At 65.4% G+C, this 14,089-nt stretch overlaps 1 protein-coding gene and 2 non-coding genes across 8 annotated transcripts in view; all 3 read left to right on the forward strand.

The window, feature by feature from the left end:
• CHD8 (chromodomain helicase DNA binding protein 8) overlaps window positions 1–12,313 on the forward strand; it is a 29,976-nt gene extending 17,663 nt beyond the window's left edge. For 4 of the 6 annotated variants that reach the window (XM_073308659.1, XM_073308662.1, XM_073308660.1 and 1 more), the window contains 22 exons: window positions 132–345; window positions 596–791; window positions 1,268–1,435; window positions 1,785–1,964; window positions 2,287–2,397; window positions 2,985–3,193; window positions 3,353–3,552; window positions 3,675–3,831; window positions 4,324–4,413; window positions 4,575–4,678; window positions 4,854–4,968; window positions 5,405–5,480; window positions 5,750–5,804; window positions 6,222–6,426; window positions 6,664–6,920; window positions 7,125–7,643; window positions 8,528–8,673; window positions 8,955–9,197; window positions 9,533–9,646; window positions 10,257–10,436; window positions 10,932–11,048; window positions 11,404–12,313. In XM_073308659.1, coding sequence (XP_073164760.1) covers window positions 132–345; window positions 596–791; window positions 1,268–1,435; window positions 1,785–1,964; window positions 2,287–2,397; window positions 2,985–3,193; window positions 3,353–3,552; window positions 3,675–3,831; window positions 4,324–4,413; window positions 4,575–4,678; window positions 4,854–4,968; window positions 5,405–5,480; window positions 5,750–5,804; window positions 6,222–6,426; window positions 6,664–6,920; window positions 7,125–7,643; window positions 8,528–8,673; window positions 8,955–9,197; window positions 9,533–9,646; window positions 10,257–10,436; window positions 10,932–11,048; window positions 11,404–11,883 — 4,136 coding nt within the window. In that variant the 3' untranslated portion in view covers window positions 11,884–12,313. The remainder of the gene's footprint in view (window positions 1–131; window positions 346–595; window positions 792–1,267; window positions 1,436–1,784; window positions 1,965–2,286; window positions 2,398–2,984; window positions 3,194–3,352; window positions 3,553–3,674; window positions 3,832–4,323; window positions 4,414–4,574; window positions 4,679–4,853; window positions 4,969–5,404; window positions 5,481–5,749; window positions 5,805–6,221; window positions 6,427–6,663; window positions 6,921–7,124; window positions 7,644–8,527; window positions 8,674–8,954; window positions 9,198–9,532; window positions 9,647–10,256; window positions 10,437–10,931; window positions 11,049–11,403) is intronic. The other 2 variants (XM_073308663.1, XM_073308664.1) reach the window with 2 other exon arrangements.
• Window positions 5,220–5,322, forward strand: LOC140897436 (small nucleolar RNA U6-53/MBII-28). Its single transcript, XR_012154733.1, has one exon. It is a non-coding gene; the product is annotated as a small nucleolar RNA U6-53/MBII-28 (small nucleolar RNA).
• Window positions 9,321–9,428, forward strand: LOC140897435 (small nucleolar RNA U6-53/MBII-28). Its single transcript, XR_012154732.1, has one exon. It is a non-coding gene; the product is annotated as a small nucleolar RNA U6-53/MBII-28 (small nucleolar RNA).
• Window positions 12,314–14,089: the final 1,776 nt, after the last annotated feature.

Genomic DNA, 14,089 nt, shown 5'->3' on the forward strand with positions numbered 1-14,089 from the left:
CTCTCCCCATAGTCAGCGCTGCTCCCTCGCCACCAGTGCCCGTCCCTGCAATGGGGGCATCTCAGCAGGGCCAGGCATGGGAGGACTGCTGGGCCCCGGGGTAACACCCCCACCTGTTCCTTCCCTGTCAGGCGCGGAAGAGAAGATCCTGGCTGAGTTTCGGGACTCTTGCCCGCACTACGTCCCCCATGATCTGCACCTCCAGGCCATGGTGCGCTCGGCCGGCAAGCTGGTGCTCATTGACAAGCTGCTGCCCAAGCTTAAGGCGGGCGGCCACAAGGTGCTGATCTTCTCGCAGATGGTGCGCTGCCTCGACATCTTGGAGGACTACCTCATCCAGAGGCGGTGAGGGGGTGCTTGCTATTCTAGGGCCTGTGTGTGAACAGACGCTCCTGCCCCCAGCTGTGTGTGTGGCGGGAGGTGGGATCCAGGGGGTGGGACCTTAGCTCTGCTGCAGGGCATACATCAACACAAGCTGGAGCAGGTTGGAAGGGGTGTCACAGGGCCAGTGGTAATGAAGCTGGGGGTGCAGTGGAGCATGGGGTTCCATCACTGTAGGCCCTACGTAAACACGGTGCTGGCCCCTCCCCCGCAGGTACCTGTATGAGCGGATTGACGGACGGGTGCGGGGGAACCTGCGGCAGGCTGCCATTGACCGCTTTAGCAAGCCTGACTCGGACCGCTTTGTCTTCCTACTCTGCACTCGGGCGGGCGGCCTGGGCATCAACCTCACGGCAGCCGACACCTGCATCATCTTCGACTCAGACTGGAACCCCCAGAACGACCTGCAGGTACCGGGACCCCCACACACACAGCACCCCAACCCCTCTACAGCTCCCCTCAGAGCCCCATCCCACCCACTGACACCCGCATCACCTGTGACTTGGATTGGAACCCCCAAAACGACCTGCAGGTACCGGGGACCCTCCCCTGCCCCACACCCTGTCCCCATTGTGTGCCCCCTCCGAGGGCAGGGTCATGCCCTTCTCTTCCTGTACTCCCTGCAGTGTCGTCCTCTTCTCTCCTGGGCTCCCCCTCCACCGAGCGCCCTCTGGGGTCCCTGAGTGTTCTTACCCCACAACCCTGCCCCATCCCTGAGCATCCTCTGGGCCTGTCCCAGCCCCTGTGCACTTCCCAGGCCCCATGACCACTGTCCCCCAGCTCCTCCCTTTCCCTGCTCTTCAGCGTGCTCAGGGTCCCGCACCCCAGACACCGGCTCCTCCCCCTACCAAGTGCACCGAGCACCCTGCCGCCCCTCTCTCCCCAGGCGCAGGCCCGCTGCCACCGGATCGGGCAGAGCAAGGCGGTGAAGGTCTATCGCCTCATCACCCGCAACTCCTATGAGCGTGAGATGTTCGACAAGGCCAGCCTCAAGCTGGGCCTGGACAAGGCCGTGCTGCAGTCCATGAGTGGGCGCGAGGGCAGCATCGCTGGGGTGAGAGTGCAGCGGGAGCCCTGGCTTGGCTCTGATCCGCCCCAGGGCAAGGGACTGGTGGGTTCAGGAGGGTGGCGGGGAGGAGGTTGCGTGGAGCTGCGATGTTGCAGGCATCCATGGGCTGGGGTGGGAGGGTGGTGGGGAGGAGGTTCGTGGGGGTACTGTGACATTGGGGGTACCTGTGGGCTGAGGTGGTGGCATGACGGGGAGGAGGTTCTGAGGGGTGGGGGTGCTGTGATGTTTCAGGTACCCGTGTGCTGGGGTGGGAGGGTGGTGCGAAGGAGGTTCCTGGGAGTGCTGTGATGTTGTGGGTACCCATGTGAACAGGTTCCTCCCCCCTCCTCCCCAGATCCAGCAGTTCTCCAAGAAGGAGATTGAGGACCTGCTGCGCAAGGGGGCCTATGCTGCCATCATGGAGGAGGACGATGAGGGCTCCAAGTTCTGCGAGGAGGATATTGACCAGATCCTGCTGCGCCGTACGACCACAATCACCATTGAGAGTGAGGGCAAGGGCTCCACTTTCGCTAAGGTACCCCGCCCCCGATTCCCCCACACAAATACCCTCGGCTACCCCCTGGCTACCTCCAACACCCTCCTCTGGAGAGTGAGTGCAGGGGCTCCCCCTTCACCGTGGTTCAGCTCTACCTCCCCACTGCCCTAGGGGGCCATCTCACACCTGCATCCCAGTGGGAGGGACAGAGGGACACACTAAGAGGTCAACCTGTGGGTGGGGAATCGAAGCAGGGAGGGACAAATGGGATAGCTAGACATGTGGGGCATTGTAGCTGGGAGATCCAGAGGGGGCCCCCCACCCACACACACACTACTAACCCCCCGGCTGCCTCCGCCAGGCGAGCTTCGTGGCCTCGGAGAACCGCACAGATATCGCCCTGGACGACCCCAACTTCTGGCAGAAATGGGCCAAGAAAGCAGACCTGGACCTGGACCAGCTCAACAGCAAGGTTGGGGGGAGGAGTGGGCATGAGGGGGCTGGGGAAGTGAAGGCATGAGGTGCTGGGGACGTGCCCTCTTCAGCTGTGGGGGGAGGGGATGGGGAGCATTGTGTGGGGAGGTGGAGTTGTGGGGGAGGGCATGTGGGGAAAGTGGGGTTATTAGGGACCCCATCCCCACAGCAGGCTGGGCAGACAGAGAACACAGTCGCCCCAGTAGTGTGGATGAGCATCGGGTCGGAGCCCTACCAGGAGGAGAGGCTGCTTCCCACTGTGCTGTGAGCCCACGCAGCTCCCCACCACTCAATCTCACTCCCATGGGGCACTGGAGCCTCGGGTCAGCAGGGGCCCCGGGCTTCCCTGTGCCCCCCTGAAACTGAACATGTCCAGAGCCACCTTGGAGAGGTGGGGATGTGTCTGGGCCTTCCTGCTCCCAGGCTGAGCCTAGGTGGCAGGAGGTTATTCCAGCCGGAAGGGTGGGGGGCGTATCCCAGAGCTGCCCTCCTACAACAGGAGCTGGTTCTGGGGGCTGGGCTGGCAGCTCTCCCTGTGTGCCCCCACCCCCCCAATCTAGGTGTAACCATCCCTCCCCTCCCCAGAATAACCTGGTGATCGACACGCCGCGGGTGCGGAAGCAGACCCGGCACTTCAGCACCCTGAAGGACGATGACCTGGTGGAGTTCTCGGACCTGGAGAGCGAGGATGAGGAGCGGCCGCGCTCCAGGCGTCATGACCGCCACCACCCCCTGCACCACTCTTACGGGCGCACCGACTGCTTCCGCGTGGAGAAGCACCTGCTGGTCTACGGGTGAGGAGGGCTAGGAGGGCTTGTCTGGGGGTTCCCAGGGCTGGCAGTGACCCAGCCAGTCCCCCAGGGCTGCAGGTGCTGGTGGGAGAGCTTGGTATGGCCGGGAACACTGAGGGGAGGAGTGTTGGGGCCAGCGCTGACCCATGCGGCTCCCCACAGCTGGGGCCGCTGGCGGGAGATCCTGTCCCATGGGCGGTTCAAGCGGCGCCTCTCGGAGCGGGACGTGGAGACAATCTGCCGTGCCATCCTGGTCTACTGCCTGTTGCACTACCGAGGCGACGAGAACATCAAGGGTTTCATCTGGGACCTGATCAGCCCCGTTGAGAACGGCAAGGCCAAGGAGCTGCAGAACCACTCGGGTGAGGGTTCCCAGCCCACCTCCCAGCTCCCTCCCTGCCCGCCCGCCTGAGAGAGGAGCCATGGGTGCGATGCCCCGCCAGCTGCCTCCCCAGTCTGACCTCTCTGTCCATCTGTCCGCCAGGCTTGTCGATCCCCGTGCCACGGGGGCGCAAGGGCAAGAAGGTGAAGTCCCAGAGCACGTTCGATGTCCACAAAGCCGAGTGGATCCGCAAGTACAACCCCGACACACTCTTTCAGGACGAGAGCTACAAGAAGCACCTCAAGCACCAGTGCAACAAGTAAGGGACCTAGGCGTCCGGGCTCCCCCAACACATGTGCACTCGCCGCTGGTACAGGGGACTCAGATGTCCGGATCCCCTTCCCAAGACTTTCTTACCACCAGTACAAGTAAGGACCCTGGTGTCCAGGCCCCTTCCCCCCAGCGCGTATGCTCAACGCTAGTACAAGTAGGGGTCCCAGGCGTCCAGCTCTCCTTCCCCCTCCCCCCCATACATGCCACTGGCTCAAGGGACCCAGGCTCCCTCCAACATGCACACGCTTGCCACTGGTACAAGTAGGGGACCCAGGTGTCTGGGCTCCCCCAAACACACACACTCACCCCTAGTACAAGTAGGGGAGCCAGGCATCCAGCTCTCACGCACACCCACCCCACTCGTACAAGGGAGCTAGGGGTCCGGGCTGCCCTCCCAGGGCTGGGGATGGGACTCGGGCATGCTGCTGCCCAGCGCGGGCTCGGTGCGCTCTCTGACCCCATGATGTGTCTCCGCCAGGGTGTTGCTGCGAGTGCGGATGTTGTACTACCTACGCCAGGAGGTGATCGGGGACCAGGCCAGCAAGGTGCTGGCTGGCGCTAGTGCGAGGTAATGGACCTTCTGCCCCCCCGCCGCGCTGCACTGCCCCCCCCCCCCGCCCCTCATTGCCGCTGTTCTGTTTCCCACCCTGTCCCTGGGACCATCCCTGCCCTGTGCCTCTATGTCTGGGCCCGCGTCTCACTTGTTTCTCTGCCCCACTCTCCTCGCAGCGAGATCAACATCTGGTTCCCACTGGTGGAGCAGCTGGAGGTGCCAACCGGCTGGTGGGACGCTGAGGCCGACAAGTCCCTGCTCATTGGGGTCTTCAAGCATGGTGGGTGTAGGGGACTCGGCTCCCCTAGGTTGGCAGCAAGGGGGGTGAGGGGAGTCTCACCTGGGGAGAGGTGACTTGTGCATGTGCTGGGAAGGGATTCCGATGTGGCTGGGCCAGGGACAGCTGTGTGCCTGCAGAGAGGTGCTGACCCCTGATCTGTGCCCCCTCCCCCCAGGCTATGAGAAATACAACACCATGCGAGCTGACCCCGCCCTCTGCTTCCTGGAGAAGGCTGGGCGCCCCGATGACAAGGCCATTGCTGCCGAGCACCGCCTGGATGTGGGGGAGGGGTGAGTGATTGTCAAGCGGGCGGGGCCTAGGTACGGGGTAGGGGTTGGGGTGAATGACTGTTTAGGGGCTAGGATGCAGCCTGGCCACAGGAGTGGGGGCAGGGCCTGGGGATGGGGAGGGTCCTGGCCACAGGGGCAGGGCCTGGCCACAGGGGTGGGGTGAGTGACTGTCTGGTGGGGGGCGGGCATAGGGGTGGGGGCGTGAGTGGTGGCCATCAGGGCGGGGCCTGGGTAACCTGTCCCGAGGGGCATGCCTGTGATGACTCGCCATGCTAATACCGACCCCCCAGCAGCACTTGGCTCTGCCCTGGGGGGGAATGAGTTAAACTTGCTCCTCATGGAGTTCTGAGGCACCAGTCCCCCAGGGGCTGTGGAGGGGGCCCAGCTGGGGGCAGTTCCTGATGGTCACTAACCCCTCCCTTCCCATGGGCCTCAGGGCGGAGTTTGACAAAGACTGCGAGGACCCTGAATACAAACCGCTGTCTGGGCCAGCCAAGGAGCAGGATGACGAGGTGAGAGCTTCTCCTGGCCCCCCCCTCACCCTAGGGTCCCCCCTGCCTCCTACTCTCCATGGCACTCCACCTTGTCCCGCTCTGCCCCCAGGTCCGTCTCCACACTGGGTTCCCCAGATCCCGTGCTCCCCAGCCCCCCATTGGCTCCTGGAAGCATCTGTCCCTGTCTGAGGCAGGCAGCAAGCTGTGTATCGGGCAGGGGGTGCGTGAAATGGCTGGGGGGCACAATACTCTCAGTCCTTACTGTGTCTCCCCTTCCCCACCCTCAGGGCGATCCCCTGATGCTGCTGGATGAGGAGATCTCGGTGGTGGATGGGGATGAAGGTAAGGGGGTGGGGGAGAGGGTGGCAGGAGCACAGAAGGGGTTAAGGCAGGCACTGTCCCTTAGCATGCAGGCTGGGGGTGGGTGGGAGGGTTTGGGGTGCAGGATCTGCGTGCACTGGGGGGCTCTGACCCTGCTGTCCCCCTGCAGATCAGCTGAGGGTTTGGGGTGCAGGGTCTGTGTGCACTGGGGGGGGCTCTGACCCCTGTTGTCCCCCTTACAGGCCAGCCGGGGGGTTGGGTTGCAGGGTCTGCGCACTCGGGGGCTCTGACCCCTGGTTTCCCCATGCAGGGCAGCCGGAGGTTTGGGGTGCAGGATCTGCGTGCACTGGGGGGCTCTGATCCCTGTTGTCCCCCTGCAGGCTGGGGTGCAGGGTCTGCATGCACGGGGGAGCTCTGACCCCTGTTGTCCCCCTGCAGGCCAGCCGGCCCAGCCTGGGCACCTGTTCTGGCCACCAGGCTCGGTGCTCACAGCCCGCCTGCGGCGCCTCATCACCGCCTGCCAGCGCAGCTACAAGCAGGAGCAGCTGAAGATGGAGGCTGCAGAGCGTGGGGACCGGCGGCGCCGTCGCTGCGAGGCAGCCTGCAAGCTCAAGGAGATGGTGCGCCGGGAGAAGCAGCAGCGGTGAGGCTGGGCAAGGTGCAGCCAACGGGGGGAGGGGGAGCCCCACCCTGTTCCAGGGGGTGCTCTGGAGGTGTGGGGACGGGACACGCACCCTGCAGCCACCACAGGTCTCTGGGATGTGAGGGCCTGGTTCTGGGATCTGGAGCAAGCAGGGTAGGCCTGGGGCAGAGGTGCATCTTCCCAGGGACTGGCTCAGGTCCACGGGCCCGCTGAGGCTCTCCTGTTCCCCACCCCCAGGTGGACGCGTCGGGAGCAGTCTGATTTCTACCGCGTGGTGTCCAGTTTCGGGGTGGAGTACGACCCTGACACGCTGCACTTCCACTGGGGCCGCTTTCGGGCGCTGGCCCGGCTCGACCGCAAGACAGACGAAAGCCTCACCAAGTATTTCCATGGGTTTGTGGCCATGTGCCGGCAGGTGTGCCGGCTGCCCCCAGCCGCCAGCGATGGTGAGTGCCTGTCTGTTTCTGTGCCGGCTGCCCCGGCCACCAGCGATGGTGAGTGCCTGTCTGTTTCTGTGCCGGCTGCCCCTGGCTGCCGGCGATGGTGCATGTCTGTCTGTCTGTGCCGGCTGCCCCTGGCTGCCAGCAGCCCTGAGTGGGCATGTACATACCCGAGAGAGTGAGGATAGGGGAATGTTGGGGGCGCTGTGCTCCCAAAGTCTCTGACACCTCCCCCCCTTCCCCCCATCTCCCTTGTAGAGTCCCCGGACCCCACGCTGTTCATTGAGCCCATCTCAGAGGAGCGGGCCTCCAGGACGTTGTATCGTGTGGACCTGCTGCGCCGGCTGCGGGAGCAGGTCCTGTGCCACCCACTGCTGCAGGAGCGCCTGGCCCTGTGCCAGCCACCGGGCCCTGAGCTGCCCACCTGGTGGGAGTGCGGGCGGCACGACGGGGAGCTGCTACAGGGGGCAGCACGCCATGGGCTGAGCCAGACTGACGACACCATTATGCAGGACCCCGACTTCTCCTTCCTGGCTGCCCGCCTCAGCTACCTGCATGGCCGGGCCGGGACACCTCAACCCCCTGCAGGGGGTGCTGGAGCCGCCACCACCTCCCCCCTGTCTCCCACGCCCGAGATGCCGGCCCCGCTGCTGCCTGTGCTTCTCTCCAAGCCGGACTCGGCTGACGACTCGGACTCGGAGCTCGACCTGGGGAAGCTCTCGCCCTCCACGTCCGGGTCGTCATCGTCCTGCTCTGAGGACAGCGACGATGAGAGGGGTGAGTGTGGGACCCCCTGTACCCCTCCCCTTGGGGTCCCACCCCATCCCCTCTGGGTCACCCATACCCTCCCTGAGCCAGGGATCCACCCCTGCCCTCCACATCCGGGTCGTCGTCCTGGTCTGAGGACAGCATGGAGTGTGGGACCCCCATACCTCCTCCCTGTACGCAGACTGAGCTAAGGGTCTCCCTGAGCCAGCTCTGACTGCAGATGAGGGTGATTGACCTAACCCCATAAGCCAGGTTCCCCCCTCCACAGCCTGTTCCAGTGACCATGATGAGAAGTGGGGGTACCCTCCTGGGCCGCCTCCAGAAGCCCTTAAAGACCTATGGAGCCAGGAATTCTCTTCCCCCACCCCTACCCCCTTTGATATCAAAGTGTCCCCCTCTGGAGCGCAGGGATGTCCCCTGGCCTGAGGGACAAGCCCCTGGGGGGGTGGGGCAGGTCCATCTGTGGCGGCAGGTCAGTCTGTCTCTGCGTCATCCTTGCCCTTGTCTCTCTCTCTCCACAGGCAGGGCAGCTTGCAGGATGGGTGCTGGCCTTGGGAAGCAGGAGGCCTCCGTCTCTCTGCGGCGGGGGCGGGAGGTGTCTCTCGCCATCCTCTGTGTCCCCCCCACCCTCACCCCCTAGGCACGATGCCCTGTATCAGGAGTTGCCCATGGGGTGGGATGTCTGTCTCTCACCATCCCCCTGGCATGGTGCCCTGTCTGGGGAGATGTCCGTAGGGGGCTGGGTGTCTGTCTCATCATCCCCAGGCACAATGCCCTCGGGGGGAGGGGGGGTGTCTGTCTCACCACTCCCCAGGCATGGTGCCCTGCAGGGGCAGCTGTCTTTGGGGGGGTGGGGTGTCTGTCTCACCACCACCCCCCTTCACCACCCTCAGGCACCATGCCATGCAGGGGGAAGCTGTCCGAGGAGGAGGAGGAGTCCCTGCTCTCCCTGCCCACCTCCCAAGAGGGTGACTCTCCACAGCCCACTGCCCCGGAGCTGCTGCTACAGGAGCGGCAGCGTGCCCACGAGTGGCCCAAGGTACTGCTCCCTTGCAGTGGGGGGGGGGGACACAAACCCAGCCCCGATCATCTGGGGAGCAGGGCGGGACCATGGGGGGTAGGGGGTAGGTTCTGTTGGGGAGTGTGAAGTGGTCATGGTTACATGGCAGGTTTCGATGGGGTGGTTGCTGTGGTTATATGGCGGGTTTGGATGGGGTGGCTGGCATGGTTCTGCGGGGGAATGAGGTGGTTGCCATGGCTATGTAGCTGGTTGTAATGGGGTGGTTGCCATGGTGACATTGACACCCCTGTTTCCCCCAGGACCGGGTGCTTATTAACCGCATCGACCTGGTGTGCCAGGCTGTGCTGTCGGGGAAGTGGCCCTCAAGTCAGCGCACCCAGGAGCCCTGTGGGGGCCCGGGGGGAGACATTGCCCTGCGGCTGCCAGGTGACTATGCCAGCTCGCCTGCTCCCCATGCCTGCCCCCAGGAGGAAGCACCAGCCCTGTACACTCGGCTCCGGCACAGCCCTGAGGAGAAGGAGTTCACTGTGCAGATCAAAGACGTAAGTGGGGGGTGAGGACTATGGGAGGGTGTGGGGGCCCCTGTCCCATGGGATGGGGGCAGAGTCCCATAACTCACCATGCTAATACCAGGCAGGGCATGGGGGATGTCTATCCAGAGGTGGTGCCTGTGATGACTTGCCATGCTAATACCGACACCTCCCTGGCAGTGCATGTGGCTCTGCCCTGGGGAGGAATGAGTTAAACTCACTTCTTATGGAGACCTGAGGTGCCTGCTCCCCTGTGGGTCTGGGGCAGTCGGGGGGGGGGGGGGTCACCCTGGGGTAGCATTGGGCCCCATTTCCCAGTGCTCATGCTGACCCTGTGTCTTCCCCAGGAGGAGGGGATCAAGTTGACGTTCCAGAAGCATAAGCTGATCCCCAATGGCGCTCTACATGAGCGGCACCCACACCCGCTGGGCCACAAGAAGAGCAGCAAGAAGCTGGTGGAGGTGAGGGGATGGGAGAGTGTATTGGAGGAGGTGGGGCTGCGGGGGGTTTCTGAGTCCAGCCAGAGCTGCAGAGCCTAGGAGGGCTGTGGGGGGTTGTATGCGCAGGGGTTTCTGCCTTCGTGGAAGCTGCAGTGCCTGAGGGAGGGTCTCTCTCCTGATTGGGGGGTCTCTCTGCCCCAGCTGGAGCTGCAGTACCTGGGGAGGTGGGATGGCTGGGGGGGCTCTGTGAGGTCTCGCTCTCCTGACTGGGAGTCTCTCTGCCCCAGCTGGAGCTGCAGTACCTGGGGAGGTGGGATGGCTGGGGGGGCTCTGTGAGGTCTCGCTCTCCTGACTGGGAGTCTCTCTGCCCCAGCTGGAGCTGCAGTACCTGGGGAGGTGGGATGGCTGGGGGGGCTCTGTGAGGTCTCGCTCTCCTGACTGGGAGTCTCTCTGCCCCAGCTGGAGCTGCAGTACCTGGGGAGGTGGGATGGCTGGGGGGGCTCTGTGAGGTCTCGCTCTCCTGACTGGGGGTCTCTCTGCCCCAGCTGGAGCTGCAGTACCTGGGGAGGTGGGATGGCTGGGGGGGCTCTGTGAGGTCTCGCTCTCCTGACTGGGAGTCTCTCTGCCCCAGCTGGAGCTGCAGTGCTTGGAAGGGCTGCGGGGCCCTGACATTGATCTGGAGGCACGGATCCCAGTGGTGCACAAGGCGAATGGGACATTGCTGGTGGGGGAGGCGGCCCCACGCCGAGCTGATCTGGAGGCCTGGCTGCATGCACACCCTGACTTTGCCATTGACCCCCGCTTCCTGGCTGTGAGTGTCACCCCATCCCTCCCTTCAGTCAGGGCCATGCCGGAGAGCCTGGAGCCCTCAGGCCCCAGCTTCCTGCCCTCCTGCCTCTTCACCCTGGGCTCCTGCTCCCCAATGTCAGACTGGAGACAGGAGAGAAATAGGCTTTGGACACGGGGACACATACACACCCGCCTGTCTCTCCCTCCCTGGTGCTGCTTCCCCCATGTGATCCTCTAGAACTGCCCCCTCCCACCCTGTGGCTCTGCCTCACTCCCAGAGACACAACTGCTCCCTGAATACACTGCGGCCAGGAGTGTTCAGTGGGCCCAGGCCCCAGTGAAATGGGTGGGGGGATGGGCTTTGTTGGGCCCCAAATGGAGGGAGGCTCTGATAGCTGCTGCGCCCTGGTGGCATGGGGCAGATGCTCCGCCTGGGGAAGCGGAGACAGGGCTGAATAACCAGGTGTCCCTTTCTCTTGCCCCGATCCCTGTGTCATTCCCCGTTCCTACCCCCCAGTACATGGAGGATCGGCGCAAGTGGCACCGGTGTAAAAAGACCGGCACAGTGGAGCTGAGCTGCCTGCCGGGGTTGGAGCGGGGCCCGGGGGCCAGTGGCTCCCACAATGGCAAGAAGGTGAGAGGCATGTGCTAACCCCTCCCTGTCCACCCCCTTCCATCTCACCCAGGGCTCACCTCCCCCCTCCCATTGTTCTACCCCCCGCCTTTACCCTTCACCTTCATGCAGCTTGTTCTAAGCCCCTACAAGGGCAGGGCCCAGAGGCTGGGTCCCCGTCTGCCTAGACTCTCCTTGGGTTTCATCCCCCAGATCCCCCTAGTCATAGTGAGGGGGATCTCTAACTGCTGGGCTAGCAGGGGAGGAAGGGAGCCCCACTATCCCTGCTGGGGGCAGGCTAGACCCATAGCAGTACTGGGTACTGAGGGGGGAAGCCTTGCAGCACTAATTCCTCCCCATCTCTCTCCCTGCCCAGGGCTTCGTGACTGACCCTGTGATGAGCCGGCTGTTGCCAGGTCCGTTGGAATCTGAGGGGGGCCTGAAACAGCCACGGGGTCGCCGGGCTGGTGTGGAGCTGTCCAAGATGGTATCCCTGATGGGCGGGGCCGGGCGGAGCCAGCTAGGGGCTATAGGGCCCCTGTCTTTACACGGCCCCTTCCAACCTGGACCAACCCCTGGCTCTTCCCTTCCCTACATGCCCTTCCCTACAGCCTCCTCCTCTGGCTCCCTGCTGCACCCGGGGTTGGGCCATGGCAGCTATCCCCCAGGCCCGCACATGCACCTGGGCTCCCTGGGGCACCCGCAGCCTGATGAGGAAGAAGAGGATGAGGAGGATGAGCTGGATGACTTGTCTCAGGGCTACGCCAGTTCAGAACAGGACTTCTCTCTGCTCGATGACCCTATGATGCCGGCCAACTCGGACTCCAGTGATGGTGCTAATGATGGAGGCGACTGAGCTGAACAGACAGAAGGGGGTACTGGAACTCACTGACTGGGTGGGGGATGGCTGGAGCGACCCTATTGTGGGCCCTCAGCATCCATCAATCCTCTTCCCCTGCTGGGGGTCAGGGTAGAGAGTGGGGGGACTCTGCCCTGACCTAGGGTGATGGGAATGGGCACAGATCCTGTTCTGGGGCAGGGGAGCTTCCCTGGGACAGAAGTATGTGGGCTTGGCCAGTAAAACTGCACCCCAGCATGAGGCACCAGCTGGGGTCACCTCCCAACCTGCAGCATTATCTGCCAGCGTGCATCCCTGCTCCTTACTTGGCCTTCAGGGGGTGGCAGCCCCTATCCTCAGCCCCAGTGGTGAAGGGCCCAATGCTGTATTGTATGGGGGGGAGGGGGGCCTATATTTATATAAATATGTAATATGTCTTGTGTAATATGACAGGGGTGGGGAGGGACTGCTGTGGTGGGGCCGGGACCCTGTGGGGGCTGCCATGTGGCTGGAGCAGGTGAGGGGGAAGGGTGGGGGTGGGGCAGGTTGGGTTAGCGCTTCCTGTAGTTGGATTTTTTTTTCTAATAAAAGAAACAAAATGTGCAAAAAACCCCCAGCGTGGCCGGAGCCCCTGCTGTACACGGTAGGCACGGAGGAACTGGAGGCGCCCTGGTGAGGCCGGGGCAGCGGGAGCTGCTGGGCAGCGGGACCCCTGGCCTGGATGCTCCTGGCTCTGAAATGGGACTTTGTGTCCAGTGCCCTCCCGCCAGCCGCACCTTTCACTAAGGGGCCCAACCGGCCAGGGGAGGGGTAGGGGGCGCAGGCAGGCCTCAGGCCTGCCCCCCGTCCGGGCTGTAGTCTGCCCCTCCCTGGAGCCACAGCCTGGCCAGCTTTCCGCTCCTGGCCTCCTCCAGGGCAACCTGCTCTGAGCTGGGAGACCCCTGCCCTGGCCCAAGGGGCCCCCTGCCCTTCTCCCTCCCCCCACCTGCCCCGGCCCAAGGGGCCCCCTGCCCTTCTCCCTCCCCCCACCTGCCCCCGGGCCCAAGGGGCCCCCTGCCCCTCTCCCTCCCCCCACCTGCCCCGGCCCAAGGGGCCCCCTGCCCCTCTCCCTCCCCCCACCTGCCCCGGCCCAAGGGGCCCCCTGCCCTTCTCCCTCCCCCCACCTGCCGCCGGGCCCATGGGGCCCCCTGCCCCTCTCCCTCCCCCCACCTGCCCCCGGGCCCAAGGGGCCCCCTGCCCCTCTCCCTCCCCCCACCTGCCCCCGGGCCCAAGGGGCCCCCTGCCCCTCTCCCTCCCCCCACCTGCCCCCGCCCAAGGGGCCCCCTGCCCCTCTCCCTCCCCCCACCTGCCCCCGGGCCCAAGGGGCCCCCTGCCCCTCTCCCTCCCCCCACCTGCCCCGGCCCAAGGGGCCCCCTGCCCTTCTCCCTCCCCCCACCTGCCCCGGCCCAAGGGGCCCCCTGCCCCTCTCCCTCCCCCCACCTGCCCCGGCCCAAGGGGCCCCCTGCCCTTCTCCCTGCCCCCGGGCCCAAGGGGCCCCCTGCCCCTCTCCCTCCCCCCACCTGCCCCGGCCCAAGGGGCCCCCTGCCCCTCTCCCTCCCCCCACCTGCCCCGGCCCAAGGGGCCCCCTGCCCTTCTCCCTCCCCCCACCTGCCCTGGCCCAAGGGGCCCCCTGCCCTTCTCCCTCCCCCCACCTGCCCCGGCCCAAGGGGCCCCCTGCCCTTCTCCCTCCCCCCACCTGCCCCCGGGCCCAAGGGGCCCCCTGCCCCTCTCCCTCCCCCCACCTGCCCCGGCCCAAGGGGCCCCCTGCCCTTCTCCCTCCCCCCACCTGACCCCGGGCCCAAGGGGCCCCCTGCCCCTCTCCCTCCCCCCACCTGCCCCGGCCCAAGGGGCCCCCTGCCCTTCTCCCTCCCCACACCTGCCCCGGCCCAAGGGGCCCCCTGCCCCTCCCTCTCCCCCTCCCCCCATAGCCCGGGGGGGCTGGGCCACTCCCCCCGTGAGCGCGCATTACGTTTCCTGCGGGGGGGGGGCTCCGCGTGGGAGCCAGGGGGTCACGTGGTCGAGGGCGCGCGGCGGCGTGACCACGTGCTGGGCACGTGGGAAGGGGCGTGTCCAGGATCCCCGCGCGTGGCAGGGTCACGTGCCCGGTGAGCGCCCCGCTATTGGAGGCCGTTCGCGCGCGGGCGGGGCGGGGCGTCTCGGGGCCGCGCGGTGGCAGGAGCGGAAA

This window comes from Lepidochelys kempii, chromosome 13 (genome assembly GCF_965140265.1).
Source record: "Lepidochelys kempii isolate rLepKem1 chromosome 13, rLepKem1.hap2, whole genome shotgun sequence".
Classification (NCBI taxonomy): domain Eukaryota; kingdom Metazoa; phylum Chordata; order Testudines; family Cheloniidae; genus Lepidochelys; species Lepidochelys kempii.